Source organism: Hylobates moloch, unplaced genomic scaffold (assembly GCF_009828535.3).
Source record: "Hylobates moloch isolate HMO894 unplaced genomic scaffold, HMol_V3 SCAFFOLD_12, whole genome shotgun sequence".
Taxonomy (NCBI): Eukaryota; Metazoa; Chordata; class Mammalia; order Primates; family Hylobatidae; genus Hylobates; species Hylobates moloch.
Genome location: NW_026652287.1, coordinates 7,395,425 through 7,422,890, shown reverse-complemented (window position 1 = coordinate 7,422,890; position 27,466 = coordinate 7,395,425). Strand labels below are relative to the sequence as shown.

Below are 27,466 nucleotides of genomic sequence, written 5' to 3'. Positions count from 1 at the left end.
CCTCTCCTCTCCCCTCTCCCACAGGCACTCCCTAGCTGTGCCACATTTAACTCGGGACCTCCTGTCCGCGCGCAGTCTCGCAGTCTCTGGCCCCGGCAGACACCACCTCTCCAGAGGTCGCTGCCCCATCCCGGTGACCCTCCGCTGGCCTCCTCACCCCTCGAACTTGGCAACTCCTACCGCTGCGCCCCAACACGCCGGATCTAGCTGGGCATCCCCTCTCTGCACTCCGCACCCCTCCCGCAGCCCCTGTACCCGCGAGCGCCCGCGACCCCCGGCGGGCTCCCCGAGCCTCCCGGCCGGGCGCCCTCCCCCGGGTCGCCGAGCAGTGGCGCGTCCCGCCGCCTACTGGCCGGGCTGCAGCCGGTGCCCGGGCTCCCGGGCGGCCCCTCCCCCGGCCGCGGCCCCGCCCTCCGCTCCTCTCCTCCTCCTCCTCCTCCTACTCCTCCTCCTCCTCCTCCTCCCCCCGGCGCTCGCTCGCTCACTCTCTCGCTGGCTCGAGGGGCGGCCGGCAGCTGGCGCTGGCAGAGGCGGCGGCGGCGGCGGCGGCGGCGGCGGACCGGGATGGGACGGGCGCTGGGGCGCAGGAGCCGCGGCGGCGGCGGCGGGGGCCGCGCAACTCGGGCCAAGTGCGGGGCAGCCGGCCAGGGCTCGGGGCTCTGAGCCTCGGCCGCCCCAGCTCCCCAGCCACGCACGGCCGAGCCCAGGAGAGCGCGCAGAGGCGCAGCCGAGGAAGCGCCGCCAGCGCCGGCGCCTGCGTCTGGGGAGGAGCGGCGCGCTGGGAGCGAGCCATGCCCGGCGCCCGGGCGTAGCCGCCGGGGGCTGCTCCGGGAGCCGCGGGCCGGGCCGGGCGCGCGAGAGGAGCAGCCCCGCGCCGCGCCCACCGCGCGCCGAGGACCATGCCGCCCCCGGGCCGGGCGCCGCCGCTCGGGCTCCTGCTGGCGCTGACTGCGCTCCAGTGCCCAGGTAACGCGTCCCCGGACCCCATCCCCGACCCCGGCCGCGGCGCACAAAGTTGGCTGTACGGGCGGCTGCCTCCTTCTCAAGTCCCTGGCAGCGCGCATCTCCCGGACTTGGACAGACCTGGGGAGACCCTGGGAACCCAGGAGCCCCCGGCGCGTTCCCCTTTGCCCAGCGCCTGGGGAGAGCCTGCCTGCCTTCTCCCCCAAACCCCTAGCTTCCTTGCGGATCCTTTCGGGACGCACGGGGGCCACAGACCGGGGCACTTAGCTTCTCGAGGCGGGTGGGGACGCGACTGCAGGAATCGAGCCCCCTCCCCGCCCTGCCTTGGGCCAACATCCCCCCCAGGTCCCAGTTCCTCCCGGGGTTTTGCTGGGCGGGGGCGTCGACGCAGCCCTTCTCCAGTGCCTTGCTGCCCGCGGTCGCACAGTGGTGCGTTCCCGGGACACCTGCGGGCCCCGGATATGTCTCGGCCGGCGCTGTCTGGCTTGTCCGCAGCCCTTCCCCACGCCCCGCGGCCCTCCCCTGCTTTCACACCGCCCTCCCCAAGCTACCCACCCTCGCCAAATGGCCTCCTCTTGGCCAAAGAGAAGCCCGCTGCGCGCCTCTTGCAAACGCGGGCTACCCCAGCGCCCTGACCCCAAGGCGGGCGGGAGAGGGTAGCGGCGGCCAAGCAGTCCAGGACGCGCCGGGGAGCCTGGAACGCGGTGTTTGTCCAGAGCCATTGCCTGGGCACCGGGGAGCTGGACTCCCTGCTGAACCAGCTCAGCTGTCGCCCAATCCTAGTGAGTGGGAAAAGCAAAATAGGTATTGTCTGTCTTCGCTGGAGTTTGGAAAGCTTTCTACCCACCTTGGTGTGGCTACATGTTGGTTCTACAGAAAGCGTATCCTAAAATGACAATTCCTCCCCTCCCCCCACCCCATGCAAGCAATGGAGAAAATCCTAAAGGCTCAGATGAAGCCCGGGAACAGTCACGAGCAGCCTTCATGTGCTTTTGAAATCTCAGTTATCCAAACCTTTTAAAATCAAGACCCATGATTTGGGAACAGGTAGCTTTTGCTTTAGAAAATCTCTCCCCAATTTCTTAACAAACAAACCGCACAGACAGGCAGAATGCAGTAGAAAAATACAACTATAACTTTTCGGCTTTCACTGTCTTGGTAAGGTTGCAGTTAGGAGCAAACCTTGCATGTCAACTTGATGTTCGATGTATTTTATTTGCATGGAAAAAGTCAGTGTCGGCTTCCTTTGAGATGCCCTTAAGTGACCCAAAATATTTACCAACACTTTCGACTTGGAGAAAACCTTCTATTGGAGATCTCCGTCAGCGTTCGTCTTTGGTTCAGCCTAGAGAATGGCATTGGGCTTAACGTGGATGAATCTTGCCTGCTTGGCTAAGGAGCAGCTATGATAGTTGTTTTGCTTTCGGCATTCCTCTGCGGTCCACAAGAGGGGCTGCTGCTGGGCCCGAGGCTGTTTTCTCTTAGCCGAAGCCCTGGGACCTGTTTGCAAAAGTGCACAGTCTCTCGGACTTGAAAATTGCGGTTTGTCTCTATTTTGTTTCTACACGGGGGTCAGCATTTGCCTGGATGTGCTTATAAGTGAATATCGGAAGTCTCTCAGAGAAGCTGCCTGCATAATGCTTTGTAAGAGAACAGGATGGTCCCCCTACCCTGCCCCCGCCCCGCCCTCTCCCCCAGCAGCAGAAGAGCCTGTGCCTGGCTCTGGAAGGCCCCCATCTTGGGAGGGAAGGTGAGCTCCCACTGTAACCTGCTGCTGGCCGGCTCTTCGCCTGCTCCCCTGCTGCTCTTTGGGAGAGTCTCAGCAGGGCAGCTCGTTCCGACAAATGCCGTCCAGGCAGAGCCGCCAGTGCCATCGCCCCGTCCCTGGAAGCACATGCAAGTCTTTAACTGGTCCCCACCAGGGACATAAAGAGACGACAGTTTGATAACTCTATATTTAGCACTAGTTAGGAGGGATGGCAAAAAAAAAAAAAAAAAAAAAAAGAAAAAAAGAAAAAAAGAAAGAAATTCCTGAAAGATACTTAGCTGCCTACACTTGGTTTTGAGAGGTTCGGAAGAATTAACCAGAGCTTCCTTCAGACCTGGTTGGATTTTCTGGATGATTTCTGCCATGGTTTACCGACCCCCTTTGGCTGAGGCTCTGGAAGAGGGGCTGGAAGAGTTCAGAGGCAAAGATGCACACTCTGTCTCCCATCACACACACGCAGGGACTGGCTTCTTTGTCCCCCACCCCCCTTCCTGCGTGGGTAGCTGCCATGGTAAAGAGTAGGGTGGGTGTACTTCTTTCAGCCTTGCAAGTGCTTAAACATATGGAACCGTACTTGGTAAGAGTCAGCACAAATCCCCCAGCTTAGCGACTAGGGGGCCCCTATTATTCGAGCCACTTTTGTACATGCTGTGGCTTTGCAAATTAGCAGCGCAGTTACAGTCCCTGCTGAGGAAAATGAACGAACCTTGCTTCGTTGACTCATTATGCACGGGGGTCTAGGGTCTATGAAATCAGGGTGAGTGGAGCACCCCCCACCTGCCCCACGATAGAGGGGCCACGTGAGTGGCAGAGGGAAGCTTTGGCTTTCAGGGCAGAGGCCCTCTTCCTCCTGCCTGGCACCTTGGTGTGGCATGTGGTATATTTCTTTCTCATTGCAATAGTGATGGGGGGGTGCCTGTGTGTGGCACTGCCCTTCAGAGGTGGCATTGGGAAGTGGTGGGGAGTGGTATGCAAATGTCGTCGCCTTCCCCAGTGATTTAATGGCTGCACAGTGGAGGTTCCCAGAGTAAATCATTTCATCCCCTCTCCTCCCACCGGATGCAGGGAGTTGGGGAGGCGTGGGGCTTCTGCATGAGCTACTGCACTCAGAGCCAACAATGAGCACGGTGGTTGCCTTGATCCAAGGGAGCAAAAGAAACCCCTCATTTGTTGGCTGGGAATCTGGGGTGGGGGTGGCCTCTGGGCCAGCAAAGCCCTTTCAGGGGCCTTGTTCCCAGATGCGTCTCCCAGCTCTATGCGGCTGGGTGGCTCCTTTCTTCTCTCCTGTGTCTCAATTTGAATGGGGATGGAGGGGGTCCATTTCCCCTGAAGCCATGGGATTCAGCAATGCATCGCCGCCCATCACTGTGGCGAGATGGAAGCACCCTGGTACCATGGGTGACGGGGGTGCTGCCAACTCTTCAGCAGAGTAGGTGGGTTGACTTATAGAGCAAGAAGGCACCTCAGAGCCTCTCCTTCAGCAGCCCCCTGGCAGATGGGAAGGAGACTTGGGCACAGGGACTGCCTGTTCAGGGTCACACAGTGAAGTGGAGGCATGGGCTCCCCTCTCCTTAACTCCTCACCTACGACTTTCTAACCCTGTACCTGGGAGCTCTTCTGGTAGAGGAGTTCTACCCTACAGTCCTTTAGGGAACTATGACTCCATTCAAGGATCCCAAGGTCACGAGAATGACAGCCACCTGGCCTGGCCGAGACAGCCAGTGTCAAATCTGAAAGTTAGAGAGCAAGTCTTAGTGGTGATGGTGATGGGAAAGGGGTGGTGATGGGAAGGGGTAGTGATGGGGAAGGGGTGGTGATGGGGAAGGGGTGGTGATGGTGATGGGGAAGGGTGGCTGGTATGGGGAAGGGTGGCGATGGTGATGGGAAGGGTGGCATATGATGGGGGTGGAGGGGTGGCGATGGTGATGGGGAAGGGGTGGTGATGGGGAAGGGGTGGCGATGGTGATGGGGAAGGGGTGGCGATGGTGATGGGGAAGGGGTGGTGATGGTGGTGGGGAAGGGGTGGCGATGGTGATGGTGATGGTGATGGGTAAGGGATGGTGATGGTGATGGTGATGGTGATGGGGAAGGGGTGGTGATGAAAGCAGGTGCTTCTTCCTGTGCTGCAGGCAGCATCCACGCCTTTCCCTGCATGATCTCGATGGGATGCTCACCACTCTGGCAAGTGGACACTCTCATTATTCCTAGTTTACAAGGGAGGATCTGGAGGTCCAGAGATGCTAAGTAACTTGGCTGGGGTCACACAGGATTAGGATTCCAGCCCAGGCACTGGTCTGTGTCTTACCCAGCACCTCACGCAACCAAATTTCACTCTAGCCTTGTGCAGAATGGTGTGGCCCGGCCTCTGAACAAGCTGGGCTTATACTCCAAGGTGGTGGACAGTTGTTAAGCTCCTTTGATGTGCTAGCCTTTGCCGGGTCTTTCACTTCCTTTCTGTTCCCTCTCTCTTTGCAACAAATAAATGTATTAACACAAACTAAGGCTTAGAGCCGTAGAAATCAAACACATCAGAGTCAACTCTGTAGGCAACTGGGAGTCCTTTCGAATTCTGTGCCCCTGAGCGATTAGATGGCTATGTTGAAGGGCAAGACTTTGGCAGGCCGAATTTTGGTCTCATGCATTGGAATACTGGTTTATCCCCTTGGCCTCTGTGAGACTCAGTTTTCCCATCTGTAAAATGGGCCCTGAAATTCTCCCTGGCTGTTCTCATTACAAGGCTGGGGACTTCAGCAAGAAAGAGGTTCATAAATAACAATGGTGTGCTGATGCATGAGGCTATTAGCACAGGGCATGAGTCCCAGGACAGGAAAGGAGGCAAGAAAGGAAGGGCTGATTGGGGACATGTGCTGCAGCCATCACAGCTGCAAAGAGAAGAATCTTGTGCCTCAGAGTTAGTAGTAACACAATAACTAACCCTGCTGTAGGGCACACTGTGTGTTCTTAGCTCTTCGTAGATTTTACTTCACAGACTCTTCAACAACCCTAATGGGATAGGGACTTCTATTTGCCCCATTTTACAGATACGCAAACTGAGGCCCAGAGAGGCAATGTGAGGTTTGCAAAGTCACACAGCCAATCAGTGATGGGGTGCAAGTATGAACCCTGGTGTGTCTGTCCCGGAGTTGGTTCTCTTAGCTACTACATTCAGTTCATGGGCACTGAAGTTTTGGTGCAATTTATTGGATTTTGAGGCTGATTTGCACCCAAGGGATTAAGGGATGTGTCCTGAGTCAAGGGGAGAGTTGGGTTTTTTGTGAGAAACACAGTTTGGAGAATTTTGCCCCTCCCCCGACCCCCACTTATTTTAGAAATGAGGTCTTGCTCTGTTTCCAGGCTGGAGTGCATTGGTGCAGTCATAGCACACTGCAGCCTCAGACTCCTGGGCTCAAGCCAGTCTCTTGCCTTGGCCTCTCAAAGTACTGGGATTATAGGTGTGAGCCACCATGCCTGGCTGAAACCTTGCCCCTTCTAAAGTCCACCTCCTCGTTTGGGAGCCCCGGCCTGCTTCGGCAGGAGGGACTTGGCGTTTGTGGAAACAGCAGATGTGGAAGGTCCCTGGAGGGTGGATGGCTGCAAACTTCTCTTGTTAGTCACCAGCGTTTACAAATTGGGAGATGTCAGTGTCACAATCCAGTTTCTGGCTTTGCTCAATAAATTGGGAGATCTTGGAATACTGGTTTAGCCCCTTGGTCTCTGTGAGACTCAGTTTTCCCATCTGTAAAATGGGCGCCGAAATTCTCCCTGGCTGTTCTCATTACAAGGCTGGGTGCTCCAGCAAGAAAGAAGTTTGTAAACAACAATGGCGTGCTGATGTGTGAGGCTGTTAGCACGGGGCACGAGTCCCAGGACAGGAGAGGAGGCAAGAAAGGACGGGCTGACTGGGGACACGTGCTGCAAACCATCACAGCTGCAAAGAGAAGAATCATGAACCATCAGCCATCTGCCAAGTGGTTTCTCACTTCAGGATTTCATGGGATTCTTGGGCAACTGTTGAGTGAGGGGTAGGATGTGTCCTCAGATGGGGACACTGAGACTCAGAGGAACCTAGGGACTGACTCAAGATAAATCAGTCCATGAAGGGCAGGGTAGGATCTCCTCCCCAGAGCTCATGACTTCTGCCCTGATGGTGCCTTCTGGCAAAACCTGGAGTTTTGCCTCAGTTTCCCTGCCCTCGGGCCTGGGTGCCTTGGGGCAGGTTGGGTGATGATGAGGAGACAAATAAGAAGCTCATAAATACACCCACAGGAAAATCCCAGACATTAATTTGTGTTTTTCATGGTCAATGCAAGGCGATATGATGAAGAGTGACTGTGCGATCCAGAAAGACTTCTTAGAGGAGGTGGCAGTTTTCTAATTTGAGACCTTAATGACCAGAAAGAGCCAACTGAGAGAAGGGGGTTCTGGGCAGAAGGCATGTGAATCCTTGCAAGGTTCTTTGCAGAGTGCCTGGCACACAGCAAGTGCTCATGAAATGGCAACCAGCTCATTCATTCATTCATTCATTCATTCATTGAACAGAGATATAAATCGGGGCTAAGCACTTGGGACACAGCAGGGAACAAAAGAGACAAATCCCACACTCTGTCATTCTTGCAGAGCAAGAAATCTGAACTTCAGTGTCAAGTGCCTTGGGGAGAGAAAAGCAGAGGAGCTGGTCATCGCTCTCCTGCTCCACCAGCTGCGTGGCTTGCCATCTTCCCATTCAGGGCAGAATGGACTCTCAATGCCCGTTCTCTGCCGGCTGGGGGCAGGAGAGAAAGAAGCCTGGGTTCTTTGGAGTTGAATTCCAGTGCCTTCCCTTGGCTACATTAGCTGGTTCTGCAGCCAGGGTGCTCCTGTCTCCCTTCCCTGACACCCTGACTCTTAACCGATCAGTACCCTCTCCTTATGCTTCGGCCCCAAGATAGTTACATAAAAAATCAATAGAGTCCAATTTGATTTGCTGTATTTTATTATTGAGGGTGATAGAGTCGCTCGGTGCTCTGAGCCTGGTCTGAATTAACCCGTTGTGGGGGCCTCACTCATCGTGGCCGCGCCTCCGAGTCCGGGATGCAGTGCCCAGGAAGGGTGACTCAGTAAATCATGCCTCAAATGTCTGCTTTGTGTCCTGAATGCCTCCTGCTGGGGCTCTCAACACCTCACAGCAAATGGACACATGAAAATACTGCTGTGGCTGCAGCCGGCACTCCTGGGGTGACTCCCCGGGCCTTCCAAGGGGTCTTGGCTTTGTTTTTGGAACTCTGGAAGGGGGGCTGGCAGCACCTCATCTCCTGGCTCCCGGAGTCCGTGGCTCTTTGTTTGCTGGGTCCTCTCCGTGTTGTGTACTCTGCTGGCGTATTTGTGTCTTTGGCTTGGTATTTTTCCTTTTTGTAGTTGTGCCATCTGCTGCTGCAGGCTACTAGCATTCCTGGCGAGCAGAGGGGGCCAGGTCAGTGGGGTTGGGGGGCACCTGGGCAGAGGATGGCAGAGGTGGGAGGGCCGGGTGGGAGGGGAACCTGTTTTCTGCGAGTCTGTAGGTTGGGCAAGCGGAGGGAAGGGGGAGGCATGGTGTAGATGGAAAATGTTATTTTGCTAGAAAACTTGTCTCTAAGCAGCAGCGAATCAGAACTTTTCCAGGCTGGTGGAGGGTTGCTGGCTGCCTCTGGGCCATATCTGGCCCGCAGACTTTTCTTATTAGTTGCCGACATTTAAAAATTGGGAGCTGTCAATATCACTATACAGGTTTCTGGTTTTTCTCAAGAAATTGGGAATTCTGGGCAGTGTTGGCCTCGCCTCTTGACCTGAGACTCAGTTTCCCCTTCTGTAAAATGGGCTCTGAGCTCGCTCTGGCCAACCTTGTTCTTGGAGACCTCCCTCCAATTCGCATCCTACCTGCCTTCCTGCCTTTGTCTGTTCCAAGACGTTTTTATTGTGCACCTGCGCTGTGGCAGCTCCTGTCCGTGGTGCTGGGGATATCAGCAGGAAGAAGACAGGCAAAAAACCCTGTCTTTGTGGTTAGCATTAAGGTGGAGAGAGACGGATACTGAACACAATAAATAACTAAACACACTGTTCATTACCTGGTGGTCAGTGCTGTGGAGAAATGGAGTGGGGAGGCAGAGATGGAGCGCTGGGGAGGAGGGTTTGCGGGTTTTTTTTTTTTTTTTTTTTTTTTGAGATGGAGTTTTACTCTTGTTGCCCAGGCTGGAGTGCAGTGGAGTGATCTTGGCTCACTGCAACCTCTGCCTCCCAGGTTCAAGTAATTCTTCTGCCTCAGCCTCCCAAGTAGCTGTGATTACAGGTGCTCACCACCATGCCTGGCTAATTTTTGTATTTTTAGTAGAGATGGGGTTTCGCTGTGTTGTCCAGGCTGGTCTCGAACTCCTGACCTCAGGTGATCCACCTGCCTCGGCCTCCCAAAGTGCTGTTTACAGATGTGAGCCACCGCGCCTGGCTGGGTTTGCAGTTTTCTACAGCAGAGTCAGGAAGGTGGCATCTGAACAGACTTAAAGGGGTAAGGGAGGAGGCCAGGTGGCTATCTTGGGAAGAGTGTTCCAGGCAGAGGGAACAGCAGGTGCAAAGGCCCTGAGGTGGGAATGTGCTTGGCAGCGTCGAGGGACGGAAGGGAGGCCAGTGAGTGCTGTTCCCTCACTCTTTGGGCTGAACAAGTGAGAGAACAGCAGGAGGAAAGGAGTCCAGGGCAGTGAAAGTTCTAACCAAACTAGTCTTTGGTTAGAACTTTGAGTTTTACTCTGAGTGAGATGGGAGCTGTTGGCAGGTTAGAGCCAAGGAGGGATGTGCTGTGACACATGAGCAGAAGCCTTGAGGGGCTACTGCAGTAGTCCAGGCAAGTGACAGTGGCTGCTTGGACTGAGTGGTTGCTGCAGAGGGGGTGAGAAGTAGTGAGATGTGGGGTGTATTCTGAAATTTGAGCCACAAGATTTGCTGATGAATTGGGTTCATTTAGTAGATATTTATTGAGTGTCTACTATGTGCTCATTACTGTACTTGGAATTGGGACCAAATCAATATTTCTTAGTGAAGAAATTAACAAACAGAACAACAGAACTTCATCCGTGAGTTGGGCCTTTGCCTTTTGTTTGATCTTCCCAAGAGTCCCAGTGGAGAACGGCCTGTATTTTTGCATCTGTAAGATAGAGATATTTATACATCATTAATGGCCGGGCACGGTGGCTCATGCCTGTAATCCCAGCACTTTGGGAGGCCGAGGTGGGTGGATCACATTAGGCCAGGAGTTTGAGACCAACCTGGCCAACATAGCAAAACCCCGTCTCTACTGAAAATACAAAAATTTAGCCAGGCGTGGTGGTACATGCCTGCAGCCCCAGCTACTCAGGAGGCTGAGGCAGGAGAATCGCTTGAGCCTGGGAGGCAGAGGTTGCAGTGAGCTGAGATCACACCACTGCACTCCAGCCTAGGTGACAGAGCAAGACTCCGTCACAAAAAAAATAAAACATCATTAAGGAGAATAAAGTTAAGAGGGGTCATGAGATGATAGTTGTGGAATGTTTACTGGCACACAGTAAGTGCTCGGTAAAGAGTGGTAATGATGAATATCGTTAGTATAATGCTGATAATGTTAATAATGATGCTTGATGGGACCAGGACTCAGTTATGCTGCTTGCCCCAGGACAAACACAGCTGGAAAGAGCAGAATTAGGATTTGACCTGTGATCTGTTAGACTCAGTTTGGTATTCATTTTTCCTGCTGAAATCACTAAGATTTTTATTTTTAATTAACTTTCATTTTAAGTTCAGGGGTACATGTGCAGGTTTGTCATGTAGGTAAACTTGTGTCGTGAGGGTTTGTTGTACAGATTATTTTATCACCTAAGTATTAAATCTAGTGTCCATTAGTTATTTTTTCCTGATCCTCTCCCTCTTCCCACCCCTCCACCCTCCTGTAGGCCCCAGTGTATGTTGTTCCCCTCTGTGTGTCCATGGAAATTAAAAGAAAAAAATTCTAAGATTAAATTATTCTAAGATTAATTTATTCTAAATTAAAAATTCTAAGATTAAAAAATTCTAAGATTAAAAGAAAAAAATTCTTCCTCTGTTTATGATGTAATGATTCTGGCACAGTTTATTGTTCATTTGCTAGTACAGGTGTTTTTGTTTTATTTAGTGGAGGTGTATGTGAAAAGGTGTGTGTCAATCGAATTTTATTTCCTCCATCAACTTCCAGGACATTTTAGAGATGTGTAAATTCTGTTTGACCCTTTGCCGGCCTTGGCTCCTGACTTGTTGCTTGTTATTTTCTGTACCCTTTAATCCAGGCATCAGCAAGCCATGGGCCATGCACCAAATTCGGCCCTCTACTTGTTTTTTAAATAAAGTTTTATTGGAACACAGCCATGCCTATTTGTTTACGTATTGTCTACAGCTACTTTTGTACAACAATGACAGAATTAAGTAGTTGTGACAGGTATCATATGGCCTGCAAAGCCTAAATAACTTATCTACTCTCTGGTCTGGTCTTTTTAAAGACAAAACTTGCCTTAAATGTTCAAGTAGGGAATGCTCTGTGAATGTATGTTTATAGGACACTGACAGCATTCAAAACAAGTCATCATTTTTAATGTCAAAAAAAAAATTATCCAGCTCCTCGGAATGAGAAGAATTGTGGGTTTGGTAACTCTCAGTGGAGAAAGAAAAACAGATTGATCGAAAGTTGCCATCAACTTAGTAATGCTTTTGAATGAGTAGGTTTTGGTAATTACAGTAGATTTATGTAACATTTAAAAAATAGTAGCACATGTGTGTGAGATACTTTTTACTCTGTAGGCAAAGCTCAGTGGCTCACAGCACAGAAGACCCCTTGTAGGGAGGCTGTGGAGGGAACTGATCAGTGATTTTATACTCAGCGTGATTCCAACCCATAGATGTCTTATAACCTTGTGTTTCTTCATATTGGGTTAAAAGATGGATATAGTCTTCTTTATGTTTCATCTGTGGCATCCAGGCTTATGATATTTTAAGTTTCCAATGTGATGCTGCAATGGAGATGATGTGCCAATGCAAGGGTATGTCACTATTTTAGTCTGAATTCTCATAGTTGTAAGGGACAAAAATGGGAATGTGGGAGTCCTTGGAGCTGGGAAATTTAAGAGGGAAATGGCTTCAGTTATGGCTGGGTCCGGGGGCTTAACACTCTCCTAATGGGGGCTTCTGCTCTGTTCTGCCACTTGGTTTCTTAGTTCTTTTTCTCTCTGTGTTAACTTAATTCTCAGACAGCCTTCCCCCTTCTGATGGCAAAGCTGGCCGCAGTTGGCTCCAGCCTGTCCTCCAACCAGCGGACATAGAACGTTTCTTTCCTAGTCATCCTAGCAAGAACCCCAGGACTGACTTACTGGAGTAATTTGGGTCATGTGCTGACCCCTCAGCCAGGGACTATGACTGTGGGGATGGAATCTGATCGACTACACTTAAGTCAGAAGCTCATTTCTGGAACTGGAATTAGAACCACGTTGCCAGAGAGGAGCAGAGGTTATTTCCCAAAGGAAATTATGGATGCTTGCATCAGAAGGAAGAAAAACTACTACTGCAGCCCACCAAGTAGGGTGGGGAGAACCCACAGGTCTGGAGAGCACTCACATGTGATTGATGCCTCTGGGATCCCTATGCCAGGAAAGGAGCTAATGCTGCCTCCCTCCCGCCCATGGAGGCTGCCCTTTGAGCTGCTTCCAAAGCTCCTCGGGCTTCTTTATTGTGTGTGTGACCTCTGAAACCCCAGCCCAGTGACCTCACACATATTTTGGTTGCTTTGGTTAAGGACGAATACTTGGAAGATAATCTGCCAATATGGATTAGAGTAGTATCTGGTCTTTGACCCAGCAATCCCACTTCTGGGAATTCTATATTGTATAAATAAGAGGATTGCCATGAAACGGGTGTGTGTGCTGTTTCAGAGGCAGCACACAGTGGTAGTGATGGAGTTTGGCTCTTAATCACTGCTGTTTGCTGCCCCGGAAACTGGCACACACATGGCATCGTATGCACTTTTGCGTAATTTTACAAGTGTGCAGGAAGATGTGGGGACCCATGCCTGTGGTTAACCTTACTGACCTCAATGAGGGAATGAAGGGGTGATGCTTGCAGGGCTGATGGAAAAGGAGGGGAGAGAGAGAGAGGGGGAGGAAACCAAGAATGCGTTGGATATCTTAGCTACGGTAATGCTGATATTTAAGTTGTGAGTCCAGCTTTTAGGGTTTCCAGGTCCCTGCTGGAGCAGGTGGAAACTCTCTGAGTTTGCTGTCATGGTTTGTAGGTTCTGGGGGGCCGTAATACAGGGAGCTCAAGTGACACATTAAGGATGATGCTTGGGGCACCTCTGGGGGAACAAGGAAGCCTAGATTTGATGTGCTGTGTGTATCTGTTCAGATTGGGTTCATCAGTGAGTGAAGAGACTTAAAATAGTGGTGGCTTAAAAAGCAGAAGTTTCCAATAAGATTTTCAAGTTATGTAGCCCAGTACTGTTAAGTTGAATCTGTTCCATGAAGTACTCATGGACTCTCCCTCCTTTCTACCGTTTCAAGGTTGTGATTTTTGTCCTCATGGCTCAAAATGGCAGCTACAGGTGCAGCCATCTCATCTCCATCCCAGGCACCAGCATGAAGGTATAGATTAAAAAAAGGGCAGAGGATACGCATCAATTGTCATTTAAGGAAGAGTCCTAGAAGCAGCCCCATGGTGCTGCCTCGTGTATTGCATTGGTGAAGACTGAGTCGCATGGCTACGTCTTGCTGCAAGAGAACCTGAGAAATTCAGTCTTTATCTTAGGTTGCTAAAAGTCAGGGTTTCTGTTACCATGGAAGAAGGAAAGAATGGATACCGGGCACAAAGTTGTTAGTTTATGGTAAATCCCTCAGAGGAAGTAGGATTGCATTTGGAGAAAGAACTTGAACCACCAGTGTTATAACCACACTTGTCTTAATAGAGTTTGTGTGTGTGTGATTTCATTCTGCCTTCTAAGGTGGGGGCTGGGGACATGTAGTTTTTCTGGGTGCCAGGAGGAAAATAAAAGCAATTTGCTGAATGCATAAATGTATCCCTTTCAAATATATAAAATGGTTTTAGAAATATTATAGATAAGACTGCAGTCCTTTTTGACCAATTTCATATTCTCTCAAGAGGTAATCAATTGTTGGTTTGCCATGTATTTTTTCCTGTAGGAAGTCTATTGTATCCCATTGTTTTAAGTTTGTTTTTATACATATACCCCTTGTCTCTTCAGTATTCATCTCTGTCTTCCAGGTACATACAGAACTACCTTATTTTTTTTGAATTGCTGGCTAGTATTCCATGGCACGCATATAGCAAGGTGTAGCTAGTGAATTTCCTCTGCCTCATGAGATGGGGGATTCCTCAGGCATAGAAAGGGAGTTCAGAAAGATTTGCAAATGTCCATCCCACCCACCAGGAATACTGGGTAGGGATCAGCATCCATTGAAGATCTCTAGACATTTAAGGAAAGTGAGGGTATGATTGCATGATGGCAGAAGAAAGAACTGACATCTGAGGAGATTGAGTTAACAGAGAAATGACGAGCCTAGGAGCAGTCAGGAAATGGTGGAAGAGGGGGACTTGTTCTTAGAATCCAGACCTCTTGCCCAAGAGTAGCTTCTTGAGGGCAGGACCCAGCCAGTGCTTCCCAAGTTTCTGTGCCTGGTGGTTCTGGCTGTGGACAATTCTCAGAGGTCTTGGAATGCCAGCCCATCTACTCATGGCATTTCTCCAGATTCTAGGAGCTTTGATCTTAGAATAGGAGCACCCTCTAAGTTCTCTGGTCTATGCCTCTGCAGCACTTAGCACAAACACATTTGTTTCTAATGGAAAACTGTCTAAAAAGCACTATGAATTTATGATGGAAATTTAATTTCTTTGATATTTTTTCTCTCTCCACCCACCACCCCCCATGCCCAGCCCAGTGAAGTGTTTCTCTGTTAAATGTATTGGGTGAGCTGCTGAGAGGGTCTGCATATTTCAGGGGGGAAAGTATTGGGGGAGGAGGTGTCGGCCTTGCCGTTTGCACCGGCATCATTTACACAGGCTCCGAAGCAGCCTTATCTTCCCATTTGATCAATTTGCCTGTCATCTCAGGTCATTTCACAAGGGTGACTAAATTCTGCTTCTCTCACACTGTAGCAGAGAGGACAGTATGAGGGAGAAAGGTGCTAGAATTTCTTTCTCAATATTTCTTGTCCTTCAAGTTTTCCTTACTTCTCTTACTCCCTTTCTTTCTTCATGAAATATTTAAATAAGTGTTTGGGTGAGGGAATGAACTACCACAGCACTTCCTGTCAGCTTTATATCACACACTGCTTCGTTATATACTATTTGCCCCTCTGCTCGCTGCTTATGCTTGCTAACTGAAGTACATCACTGAAATTAAGGGCATGAACTTAGGCAGCAGGCTGCCTGGGTTTGAATCCCAGCTCCATCACTGGCTAGCTCGGTGACCCTGGGTGAATTACTTAATGTCTCTGTGCCATAGCATTTTCATCTGTGAATGGGGAGAAGAGGAACTCCTACTCCTTGAGATGTTGTGAGGATTAAGGGAGATATTGTGTAAGAAAAACTTAACGTAGTTAAGCTTGACATCACATCAGTGTTTAATAAATGTCAGCAACTGCTTTGGTCTGCTTTGCCAGTCGGTGAGTTCAGTGAACACCTACTATGTGCCCTGGTGGTCGTCTCTGTGGTGTTGCTCATCTCTTCTCCCACATTATTTCATATTCAGATTCTGTCATATGATAGTGCTTGTCTGCTTCCTCACCCTGGTGTCACACCCTCATTTTCTTTTGGGGGACCATTTCTCCCTTGCTGTAAATCCCTGTGGCTTGGGTGTTGGTAAACTTTCTCCTCCCCCTCCCATGGGCCAGTTCATGACTTGCACACAACCAATCAGAACATCCCATCTCTCAGGCCTCAGGGATTGGATCAGGGTTGGGCACATGGCCTAAGCTGGGCCTATGAGGGCCAGCCCTGGGATGTTTGTTGAAAGCGCTGGGGAAGAAGTCTTCCTTTTCTGTTGCAGATGCCAATCTGTTAGGATGTGAGCCTAGAGGTAAGTCATTACTGCTGTGAAATAAATGACCGCAGACTAAGAGCTTAAAGCAGCACACATGTGTTATCTCATAGTTCCTGTGGGTCAGGAATCCAGGGACAGCCCCAGGTCCTCTGCCAGGGTTCTCTGCCCCAGAAGCTCTCACAAAGCTGCAGTCAAGGTGTTAGCTAAGGTTTGGGTCTCATCTGAAAGCTGGACTGGGGAAGGATCTGCTGCTATGCTCACATGGTGGTTGGTAGGATTCCGTTTTTGTGGGCTTTTGCCCTGAGGGCCACAGTTCCTTGCTGACTATTGGCCAGAGGCTGCTCTCATTTCCTGTCCCTGGGGCCCTCTCCACATGGCAGGTTGCTTCATCAGAGCCAGTGAGTAACAATCTCTGGTCACAGAAGTGATGTCCCTTCAATGTTGAGGCATTCTATCAGTTAGAGGGAAGTTACACAAGGAGGGCTACACAAGACTGTGAACACCATAAGGCCAGATCTTTGGAGGCTGTCCTAGAAGTTACCTACCATTATGGAACTGCCTGAGAATGAAGCAAGATGGAGAAAAACCTGGAGTGCAGGGGGAGTGAGGGAGAGTTTCCTGGTGACCATATTTGAGTGCCCCGAAGTAGCTGTTTCTGATATGAACTTGATCATGAACTTCCCCAGTACATGATCCAACACATTTTTTTTTCTTAATTGGGTTTCTTTCACTTGCAACCAGAGAGTCCTGGTGAAGTCCCATGAAGGCTTCTCAGATCCTGTTGCGTGGCACTGTCTTCTCCTTTGAAAGGCTTTGGCTTGACTGAAATTTAGGTTGGAAAATGTGCAGAAGCTTACGTCTGCCTCTATACTGAGCTCATCAGGGGCAAAGTTGCATGAATATTTTTCTTATTTCCTTCCCCACTTTACTTCCACTGCCTAGAATGCTGTGAGACACAGAGTGGAAGCCATCTGCCAGTAATTACTGGTACAAGAGGCCCTTCCTTGTCCCCGTCCCTTCCCCTGCGATCAAAAATGTTTAAAAAATTATCTCTATCGACTGCACCTGGCTTATGGTTGGAAAGCTGAATGTCAAAGACAAAAATATTGTTGATGCTACCCCCTAGAGGCAGTGCACAGCTGCACACAGAAATCTCAGTGAAAGTGTGAATTTCACAGCTTTGAGAGGATCTTCTTCATAGAAATGGCACATTACAAGCAACAGAGCTGATCAGAGGTAGAGCTTACCAATGTCGTTAAGATTTTATATGTTAATTGGTTACTTCTGTGACCATCTTGACATATACAAACATTTACCTGACACCAATATATTCATTTTTACTGATAGGATTTTATAATTTTTTTCTAGAGTTAGTAGAATTTTACTGCCTATCCAGAACTCATGATCTGTTGGCTGCCAATATATAAAAAATGTTTTCTCCATAAAGCACTTTAAAATATTTTTCATTAATGCATGATGTAAAGTATAATTTTTTCCTCTTCCTTTGTAAAATTGGGATGTATCATATATGCCAGAATTTCTCATAGGTTGGCAGACATGGATGAAGTATACACTATCTATAGGGCAAAACCCTGCTGGTGCATGCTGTAGCCTTATCTGCTGACCTGTGAGAAATTCCAGTATATACGCTGACCTCCACAGAGTACTCTGAACAGGGAAACATTAATATAAAGAACTATCAACTCCTGTGTGTAACAGGGGATTGGAATAAAAAGGGCTGAGAAGTAAAGAGAACCTTAAAGGAATAACAGATGCCCAAAGCAGCCTACCTAGGGCTGAGGTGGAGCGGGTTAGGTCAGTGGACTTGCTGGATTCACTAAATGGCAGTAATCATTATCACTGCAGCCATCTTTCAATGAGGGCTGCATGCACCAGGCACTGTGCTCAGCACCTTATGTAGAGTATCTCATGAATTCTTTCAATGAGGGCTCCATGTGCCAGGCAGGGTGCTCAGCCCTTTGTCAGGCAGGGTGCTCAGCCCTTTGTGTGGAATATCTTGTGAATCCTTTTAGTGAGGGCTCCATGTACCTGGGCACTGTGCTTAGCCCTTTATGTGGAGTATCTCATAAATTCTTTCAATGAGGGCTCCATGTGTCAGGCAGGGTGCTCAGCCCTTAATATGGAATATCTCGTGACTCCTTTCAATGAGGGCTCCATGTGTCAGGGACTGTCCTTAGCCCTTTATGTAGAGCATCTTGTGAATCCTTTCAGGGAGGGCTCCACGTGGCAGGCAGGGTGCTCCAGCCCTTTATATGGAGTATCTCATGAATCCTTTCAGCAACCCTGTAGACAAGGAGCCTGAGGCTGAGGGAGGGTGTGACTTGGCCAGAGCAGCTGGGGCGGGAATGGCTGGGGCTGCTGGGCCTCTCTCTCTGTCTCCATGTGGTCTCTCCAGCCTGGCAGCTTCAGAGCAGCCCAACTTCTGTGGGCTTCAGTGTGTGTGTCTCAAGACAGAGCCAGCTGGCAGCTGTATGGCCTTTTATGACCCAGCCTTGGAAACCATGTCCATCGCATTTTACTCATTAGCAGCCAGCCCATAATCCAGGGGAGGGGAATTTGGCTCCACCCTTTGATCAGAGGAATGTCAAAGAATTTGCAGACACGCTTTCAAGCCATCACAAATTATTTGGAGAAAGATTGCAGCAGGCGGGACCCTCAGCAAGGGTTAATCATTAAGTCACCGAAAATGCCACTAACCCACCTGAATCTGGTCTGGGGAGTGGTGGGGTGGGGAAGAAGGAGCTTCTTAGCTCTTGGATTCTTCAGAAAGGCTGTGAGTGGTAGGATAGAGGGTGGGACTGCCCGACCCCACAGCTAGGAGACAGTGGTCCCATGGCCTTGCTCCCTTAGCTTTTTTCCCTTAGTTTTTTCTGGTGGGATGGTATTCCTTTGATCTTCCTCAGAGGCACCAGATGCCCCTTTCCTGGTGCTGTGGCTTGGGGGCCTATGATTTTTGTTTGTTTGTTTTGAGACAGAGTCTCACTGTGTAGCGCAGGCTGGAGTGCAGTGGTGCAATCTCTGCTCACTGCAACCTCCACCTCCCAGGTTCACATGATTCTCCTGCCTCCGCCTCTTGGGTAGCTGGATTACAGGCATGTGCCTCCACGCCTGGCTAATTTTTGTAGTTTTAGTAGAGGCAGGGTTTCACCATGTTAGCCAGGCTGGTCTTGAACTCCTGGTCTCAAGTGATCCACCCACCTCGGCCTTCCGAAGTGCTGGGATCACAGGAGTGAGCTACCACGCCTGGCCTGATTGATATAAACGAGGTCCTCACAGTCTCTGGTCTGGCTCCTGGACAGCGTGCTTGGTGTGGGTGTTTAGTCTTCCTCTGCTCAGCCACTTGGGAAGAGCCACTAGCCCATTGCTCGGTTGCCTTGTGTCTTGTCCTGGCGGTGGCTTTGGGACCCAGACTTCTCTTCCTCAGAGCCACCTGCCTCCCCCTTCCACTTCATTCGTTTGCTCTGCTCCTCTACAAGGGAGCATTTCGAGTTGTTAGCATTCCGAGCTGGTGGCAGCCAGCTACCTTCATCAATGTGGGAAACTTGGATTAGAATATTAATTTCACCTGGGGCTTGGACGCATTGTTTCTGCGCTGAGCACATATTTAACAGCGGGGAAAATGCAATTGGCTCCTTCCTCCCATGCTTCTCCCAGAGGCTCCTGGGGGAGGTGATTGGGGTAAGAGCCCCGTCTGTTTCTCTGTGCAGGTCTGTGAACCCTGGCTCCTGATGTATTCGGTGGAAGGAACGTTTACCTATTCCTGTTCCACTGGTTATCAACCACCATCTCGTGGCAGATATAGCCCAGGGCATATCTGTGTGGCCAGCCCAGCGCTTTAATAACTTTTGAGCCAATATTTAAGAGCTAGAAGATTGAATATGAAAATCTGGATTTTTGGCTTCTCATTGAAACAGCAGTGGGGCCGGTAGCACTGGGTCCTCTTCCCAGGGAGTGACTATGGACCTGCAGGGAGTGGAGGCTGCTCCCTTTAGAAACTCCCCAGTTCACTCCACTGGCATTTAGTTGAACACCTGCTATGTGCCAGGCATGCTTGTTGGTGCTGGCATTGTAGCCCCTGCTGTCAGGGAGCTTACATTCCATTAAGAATGGTCACTAATTTCTGTTGCCTGTTGGAAGCCTCCAGACCAGTGCTGTTGGATGCATTCTACAGTGATGGAGATCTTCTCTAGCTGCACTGTTTAATATGGTATCCACCAGCCACATGTTGATGTGGAGCATTGAAACGTGACCACTGTGTCTGAGGAACTGGATTTTTTTATTGCATTAAACATACGTAACAAAATTTACCATCTTAACCATTTTTAAGTGTACAGTTCTGTGGCATTGAGCACATTCTCACTGTTGTCCAACCGTCGCCACCATCCATCTCTGGAACTTTTTCATTTTGCAAAATGGAAACCCCATACCCGTTAATCAATAACTCCTCTTTCTTCCTTCTCCCTTGCCCCAGGCCTCCACCATCTTTCTGTCTCTATTCATTTGAATATAAGTAGAATCATACAGTATTTTTCCTTTCGTGACGAGCTTATTTCACTTAACATTGTATCTTCAGGGTTCACTCGTGTAGCATGTGCTAGAATTTCCTCCCTTTTTAAGGCTGAATAACATCCCACTAGGGAACTGAATTTTTCATTTCATTTCAATTTAATTAATATATATTTAAATTTAAGTAAATTTAAATGGCTTCTCGTGGCTAGCTAATGGCTACTGTGTTGGACAATGTGGGTCTAGGTATTTGAATTTGCATTCCCCACGCCTCAGTTAATCCAACTTCTTCATTTAACAGTTGGGGAAACTGAAGTACCCAGATCTCGCAGAGCCAGAGCTTGAACCCACATCTCCCTCGTAGCTCACCTGGCATGTCTGGTGTAACTAGTATCAGTTAGGCAATGAATGGAGGGATGGCAGTAGACAGAGTTGGGGAAGGTGGGCAGGGCCATGTGGACTAAGGGAAAGAGTTCACCTTTAAAGAAGACAATTTATTGAGCTGAGATTTACATAACAACCATTTCAAAGTGTACATTCAAGGGCATTTAGTTCATTCACAGTGTTGTGCAATCATCACCTTTAGCTAGTTACAAAACGTTTTCATCACCCCAAAAGGAAACCCTGTACCCTGCAGGTAGCCAATCCCCACCCCCATTCCCCCAGGCCCTGGAAACCACCCATCTGCTTTCTGTCTCTCCAGATTTGCCTGCTGTGGACATTTCATATACATGGCATCACATAGCATGTGGCCGTCTGTGTCTGGCTGCTTTCTCGTAGCGTAACGTTTCGAGGTTCATCTCTGCTATTGCATGTGTCTGGACCGCATAGTGTTTTGTAGCGGAGTCGTCTTCCACTGTACGGATAAGGGATTGGGATTTGATCTAAGAGCAGTGGGGACACCCCTGCAAGGCCTTTGGTGGGATTCTGTTTCTTGCTGAGATGGCCATGTGGTGGAAAGGAAGGCCCCTTCCACAGCCCTGTGGTAAACAGGTTTCCTCTCCCTGGGTTCCACGAAGCCCATCTCAGCTTTGGGTCCGGGGTCCAAAGGGACAGGGTTCTTGGCTGCCGTAGAAGTGGCTGCCCTCGTGTGCCCCTTCATGCCGTCACCACAGGCACCCTCCTAGGTGCAGAGGACACTCAGGCCTCGGGCAGGGGCTCTGTAGCTGTGTCCCCTCTGAGTGCTGCGTCCCCTCTGAGTGCTGCGGCCACTCGGGTGTCAGCTGAGCCCGGGGTTATTGATTTACAGGAGGCAGATTATGTTTGGGAAATTGATTTGACTCAGAAAGGAGCTCCCGCATGGAGGGGAAGGGATTGCACTCTGATGTGGCTCTTGCCTGGGAAGCGGGAGCCAGCAGGCGGTGGTGAGAGGCTTGGGGATTAAAGGGAAGAAAAAGAAGAGGGGAAGCCTCCGGCCAGCCTGAGTCTGGGTGCACACGAGGGCCGCTCTCTTTCTGTAAATGAATGCTGGGGAGCCTGGCCTGCTGGGTGAGGCTCACGTCTCTAAGTGGGGCAGAGGCTCGCGGATGGTCCGCCCCGGGGGATGGTGCAGTGGGCTTGCTGGGTGCCTTTGTCCCAGCCCAGGACAGCAGATGCTAGCAGTGGCAGCAGAGCGGCTGGTCACTGGGACAGTGCTTGACTGGGGAAAGAGGGCCGGCCCCCTTTCTGTCCTGGTCACCCCAGAGGAGGAGGGTGTTGGCTCAGTCAGCCCTGCTTTGCTTGAGGGACTGACGGCAGGGACCCTGCCACCCCGTTTCCTTTGTTCCTGGCCGCTGTGGTGCTGGTCATGCTTGGGAGCGTGGAGACACTCGTTCCTTGTCTCTCCAACCCACCGGCCATTGGCCCAGATCGCAGGCACCTCTTTGGCAGATATGGAGTCTGAGCAGCTCAGACAGGCTGCTTTTTTTGTGTGGTGGCCCTTCTTTGTTCCATGAGTTTCCTTTTTATCCGATGGAATGCAAGGGTTACTAATTTTATTAAAGAACACAATGACACCAGTTGTACCGGTATCGTCTCTCCTGGTGGAACATGAAATTGTTCCCCAATCCTGATTTCTTTTCTCCTTCCCCGGAGATAAATACCATTGGGGCGGCCGGAGTGTCTTCCTCGCCTTGTCCTGTGAGTCTCCTAGGTGTCTGCTCATTCGCTTGGTCATTCATTCATTCAACAGGTATTAATGTAATGGAGTCTCCTCTGTGTCAGGCAGCATCCAGACTCTGGGGATGTATTAATGAACAAGGCAGACAAAAATCTCAGCTCTTGCCGGGTGGACAGTCAGGTCGGGGAGGCGGATGAGAAGCTAGATAAGTCACTAAAATATTCAGCATGTTCGAAGCAGTAAATGCTGTGGAGAAAAATAAAGCAAGAACCGAGGTTGGGTGTGGGGTAGGGAGATGCTGTCATAGATTGGGTGGTCTGAGGAGACCTGGGCAGGAAGGTAATGTTTGAACAGAGATCCAGGGAACTTAAAGGGGCAAATTGCAGGGCTATCTGCGGGAAGGAGTGAGTGCAAAGGCCCTGGGGCAGAAGCCATCAGGTGTGTTAGAGGAGCAGCAGAGCTGCTGTGGGGCCAGAGCAGAGGGAGGGGATGTGGACTGCTGATGAGAGTGATCACACAGGGTGCCATGGGCCATGGCAGGGCTTTCAACTTTTACCCTGATTAAAATGGGGATGCTTTGGAGGGTTTCAGCAGTGAAGTGACCTGGACCAATTTCCATTGTAAAAGATTCTCCCTGTTGTGGTATAGCAGGCAGACTAATGTGGGTAGTGTGAGGTGGGGGGGCAGGAAGGAAGCTACTGCTGTTGTCTGGTGAGCAGTCATGGGAGCTTGGGGTGGCAGGGGAGGTGGAGGGGACAGGGAAGATACTAGCTATATTTTGAAAATAGAGGGCTGGGTGTGGTGGCTCATGTCTGTAATTCCAGCACTTTGGGAGGCCGAGGTGGGCAGATCGCTTGAGTCCAGGAGTTCGAGGCCAGTCTGGGCAACATAGTGGATTCTGTCTTTCCAAAAGATAAAACAATTAGCTGGGCATGGTAGCATGTGCCTGTAGTCCCAGCTACTGGGGAGGCTGAGGCAGGAGGACCACTTGACCCCAGGACATCGAGGCTGCAGTGAGCTGTGATGGTGCCACTGCACTCTAGCCTGGGTGACAGAATGAAACCCTGTCTTAAAAGAGAAAGTACAGGAGAATCACTTGTGCCCAGGCGACAGAGGTTGCACTGATCTGAGCTTGGGCCATTGCACTCCAGCCTGGGCAACAGAGTGAGACTCCATCTCAAAAAATATATATATATATAGAAACAAAGGGATTTTTTTTTGTGGTTTAGATGTGGAGTGTGAAAGAAAGCGGGGAGTCCAGGGATATCCCTGAGGTTTTGGCTTAAGCCAAAACTTTAAGATGGAGTTGCCACCAGCTGAGCTGGGGTGTCTCTGGCTGGAACGGGCTTGGGTGTGATTGGAAACTCCAGGTTGGGCAGGTTCAATTTGAGATACGCCCCAAATATGTGTTCCCCAGTCATCTTTCTATCACATTATCTTCCTCTTCCTTGCTACCTCCCCAAAGTCAGCCTCCAACCCTGCGGGCTTCCTGGGGCACAGCCCACTGAGGGGGAGCGAGGCTGCTCCGAGCAGAGCAGCTGTCTGCTGCCTGTTTTCTGCACCATCTCCAGGGCATAGAATGTTGGAACAGTGGCCTGGAGGCCGAGTTCTGGTGGGAGGACTCAGTGAGGAGTAGGGTGGGAAACCAGGGGATCCAAAAAATAAAGACTAAAAATAGAAGGCAGCATGCACATTGCAACCGCCCTCACTCCTTCCACCCACTGCACACGGTTCACCTCCTTAGCACTCAGTCTGGCTTTCTCTGTCACCAAATATAATAAATGTCTTCTCTTCCTGGCTTCTTGCTGGCAGGGATGAGTGAAGGATGCCCTCTCTTTTTCCCATGCCAGCCACCTCTGACCCTGCCTTTAACCATCTTGTCTGGGGAATTGAGCAAGCTCAGCTCCCCGTGGGCAGAGCAGGTCTCAGGGCGTGTAAACACCCTTGTGAATTGCACCAGCTGGGCCTTCATTGATGGGCACTAATGGCCTGGAATAGAGACACAAATGAACCTACAAATCATTTGTTTGAACAGGATCCAGAATGTGTGGATTTGGTCACCTTTCTTCCCTCTTCAGGGACCATGGCAGCCTCCTGCCATAGGTAGTTTTTCAGTCTGACCATGGACAGATGTGAGGCTGATCACTGGCAGCTTGGGTCCTGACGTTTGGTGGGCTTTGCTTTGCTTTGTGTTCTGTTTTCGATGGCAGGGCTTCCTGTCCCAGTGCGGAATTTCTCTACTCTGGCTCCCTGGTAGAATCATTTTTGGGCACAGAGAACCTTTAAGATACTGGTTCCCAGGCAGGATCTAGACCTACTGAACCTCTGTGGATGTGACCTGGGTACTTTTCCTGTTTAGTTGCTCACATATTAATAAATTAACTAATTAATATATATTTTTTGTAGAGACAGGGTCTTGCTGTGTTGCACAGGCTGTTCTCAAATTCCTGGGCTTGGCCGGGTGCGGTGGCTCACGCCTGTAATACCAGCACTTTGGGAGGCCGAGGCGGGTGGATCGTCTGAGGTCAGGAGTTTGAGACCAGCCTGGCTAACATGGTGAAACCCTATCTCTATTAAAAATACAAAAAATTAGCCAGGTGTGGTGGTGGGCACCCATAATCCCAGCTACTCGGAAGGCTGAGGCAGGAGAGTCGCTTGAACCCGGGAGGTGGAGGGTGCAGTGAGCTGAGATTGAGCCATTGCATCCCAGTCTGGGCGACAAGAGCAAAACTCCATGTTAAAAAAAAAAAAATTCCTGGGCTCAAGTGATCCTCCCACCTTGATCTTCCAAAGTGTTGGGATTACAGGCGTGAGCCACCACGCCCAGCCCTCTTTCACATACTTAGAATCCTGTTTAATGCCTCAATATTTTTTGTACAAGCCAAAATACAAAAACAAAGGGTTATATAACCTATCGTTGACAGGGTCTAACTGGTTCACTTCATTTTTTTTTTTTTAAGTTTTTCTAAAAACCGAGGTTAAGTTCACACAACACACACCCATTTTTAAGTGTACAAGTCCGTGGCATTTGGTACATTTACAGTGTTGCACAAACACCACCTCTGTTTGGTTCCAGAACATTTTCATCCGCCCAAGTGGAAGTCTCGTACCCACTAGCAGTCAATCCCTACCGCCCCCAACGCCTGGCAAATACGCTTCTACTTTCTATTCTATGGATGCACTGGTTCTGGCTATTGAATACAAATGCACAGTCTTACAATATGCACCCTTTTGGGTCTGGCTTCTTTCACTTGCACAGTGATTTTAAGGTTCATCCACGTTGTTGCCTGTGTCAGTGCTTTGCTCCTTTTTATGGTTGAATCATCTTCCATTGTCTATCGGATATGCCACCTTTTGTTTATCCGTTCATCTGTTAGTGGATGTTTGGGTTGCTTCCACCTTTTGGGTATTGTGAATAGCACTGCTGAGAACATTTGTGTACAAGTATTTGAGCACCTGTTTTCATTCTTTCTGGTATACCTGGGTAATTTTTGAAAGCTCCATATATGGTTCTAATGGGAAGCCAACTGGAAAGCTATCAGAATTTTGAGCCCGGAGTTCTGAGCCTGTAAAAGATTCTTTTATTTTTAGTCAAATGGCTTCTAACTGGTCACTCTCTGGCTTCTGGTTCAGTGATGCCTTCTCCAGCCTAGACATTCTCTATAAATTACTGTGTGATTTTTCTGCCTAGCACTTATCACTATCTGAGTGAATCTCCCTTGTTGCCTGGATAGAGGGTTTACTTGTACGTGATCTAGCTTCCCTTGCTCTAGATAGAGTGTGATCTCCATAAGTATAGATCATGACTACCTTCCTCATTCATCTATGATGTATTCCTAGCATCAAGGGAGGTTCCTTGTGGCCAGTGCCAGGTTAGAATCTACTTTACAAAAATGGCAGATGCTAGGTTGCCACCAAATCTGTCTTTAGGATAACTCATTCATTTATCAATCTATCCAAATGGATGGATTTAGTCATTCAAATATTTATTGATGCTTTTTGTGTGCCAGTGTACATAAGTTTGGGGGATAGAGAGAACAATAGTACCCCTTCACCAGTGAGCTCTCAGTCTACTGGGGGGATAGACAGAAAAATAATTCCAATACAGTGCAAGGAATGCTTCTGTGGAGGTCTGAATCGGGAGCAGGAGCCATTAGGGTTACCTTCAGGAGGAGGTGTTAGGACTCCTTCAGTTGCAAATGACAAAAACCCAAGTCAAACTGGCATAACTGAAAGAAAACATCTTTTGATTTATGCATCTGGAAAGTCCTCCTAGGCTTCTGATATGGCTGATCCAGGGCCTTAATTGCCATCATCAAGACCCAGCCTCCCTCTGTCTCTCAGCACTAGTTTCTTCTATAGTGGCTCCATTCTTAGGGCAGCTTCTTCTAAAACATGGCTGTTGGGTAGACCTCATATCCCACCAGCTGAGCAGCCCAGCAGGAAGAGAACATCTCTTTCCTGACGGTTCTCACAAAAATCCCAGTTCTGACTCTCATTGGCTAGCATTAGGTCATGTGACAATCCTTGGACCAATCATTGTGACTTGGGCCAAGCCTAGGTCACGTGCCTTCTCCTGGAGCAGGGAGGGGAGGGATCCCTCTGGCTGGACTACTTTAGAGAGTGGACAGGAGGCCTCCAAAGGAGAAAGGCAGGGCATGGTTTCCAGGGGAAGGGGGAATGGCTGCTGTCAGGCCCAAACAACACGTGCCCACTCTAGCAGTCAGGCTGGTGCCAAAAAGAAGATTAGCTGGATATTTCCCAGTTGTCCTCTCCCAGATTCATTCTCCAACCTTCCTTGTCCTTTTCTGTTCCCTGGAAGCTGACCCACAAGGGCTGCAACATCTGGACTTCCCTGCCCTTCAGCTTCCAGATGGATTTGGACAATGAGAGACCCGGCTGGAAATGAGAGGGTTGGAAAAGAGGCTGAGGGCATTGCTTCCCTGCTCCTCTGTACTCGGTCACCACATTTCTGCCTGGGGCTTCACCTCCTTCTGAGACTTCTGTTCTAATGAGGAAGCCTCTTCTCCCAGCTGCAGCCCTCACTGGCTCCATAACA

At 49.9% G+C, this 27,466-nt stretch overlaps 1 protein-coding gene across 2 annotated transcripts in view; it reads left to right on the top strand.

The window, feature by feature from the left end:
* Positions 1-27,466, top strand: part of TMEM132B (transmembrane protein 132B) — a 497,414-nt gene that overhangs the window by 32,120 nt on the left and 437,828 nt on the right. Inside the window, exon 1 of one of the 2 annotated variants that reach the window (XM_032168292.2) lies at positions 484-966. The exons of the other annotated variant lie outside the window; for it this stretch is intronic. Within the exon in view, the coding sequence (XP_032024183.1) occupies positions 900-966 (67 nt within the window). The 5' untranslated portion in view covers positions 484-899. Of the gene's footprint in view, positions 1-483; positions 967-27,466 lie in introns of those variants that run through there. 2 annotated transcript variants of the gene reach the window in all.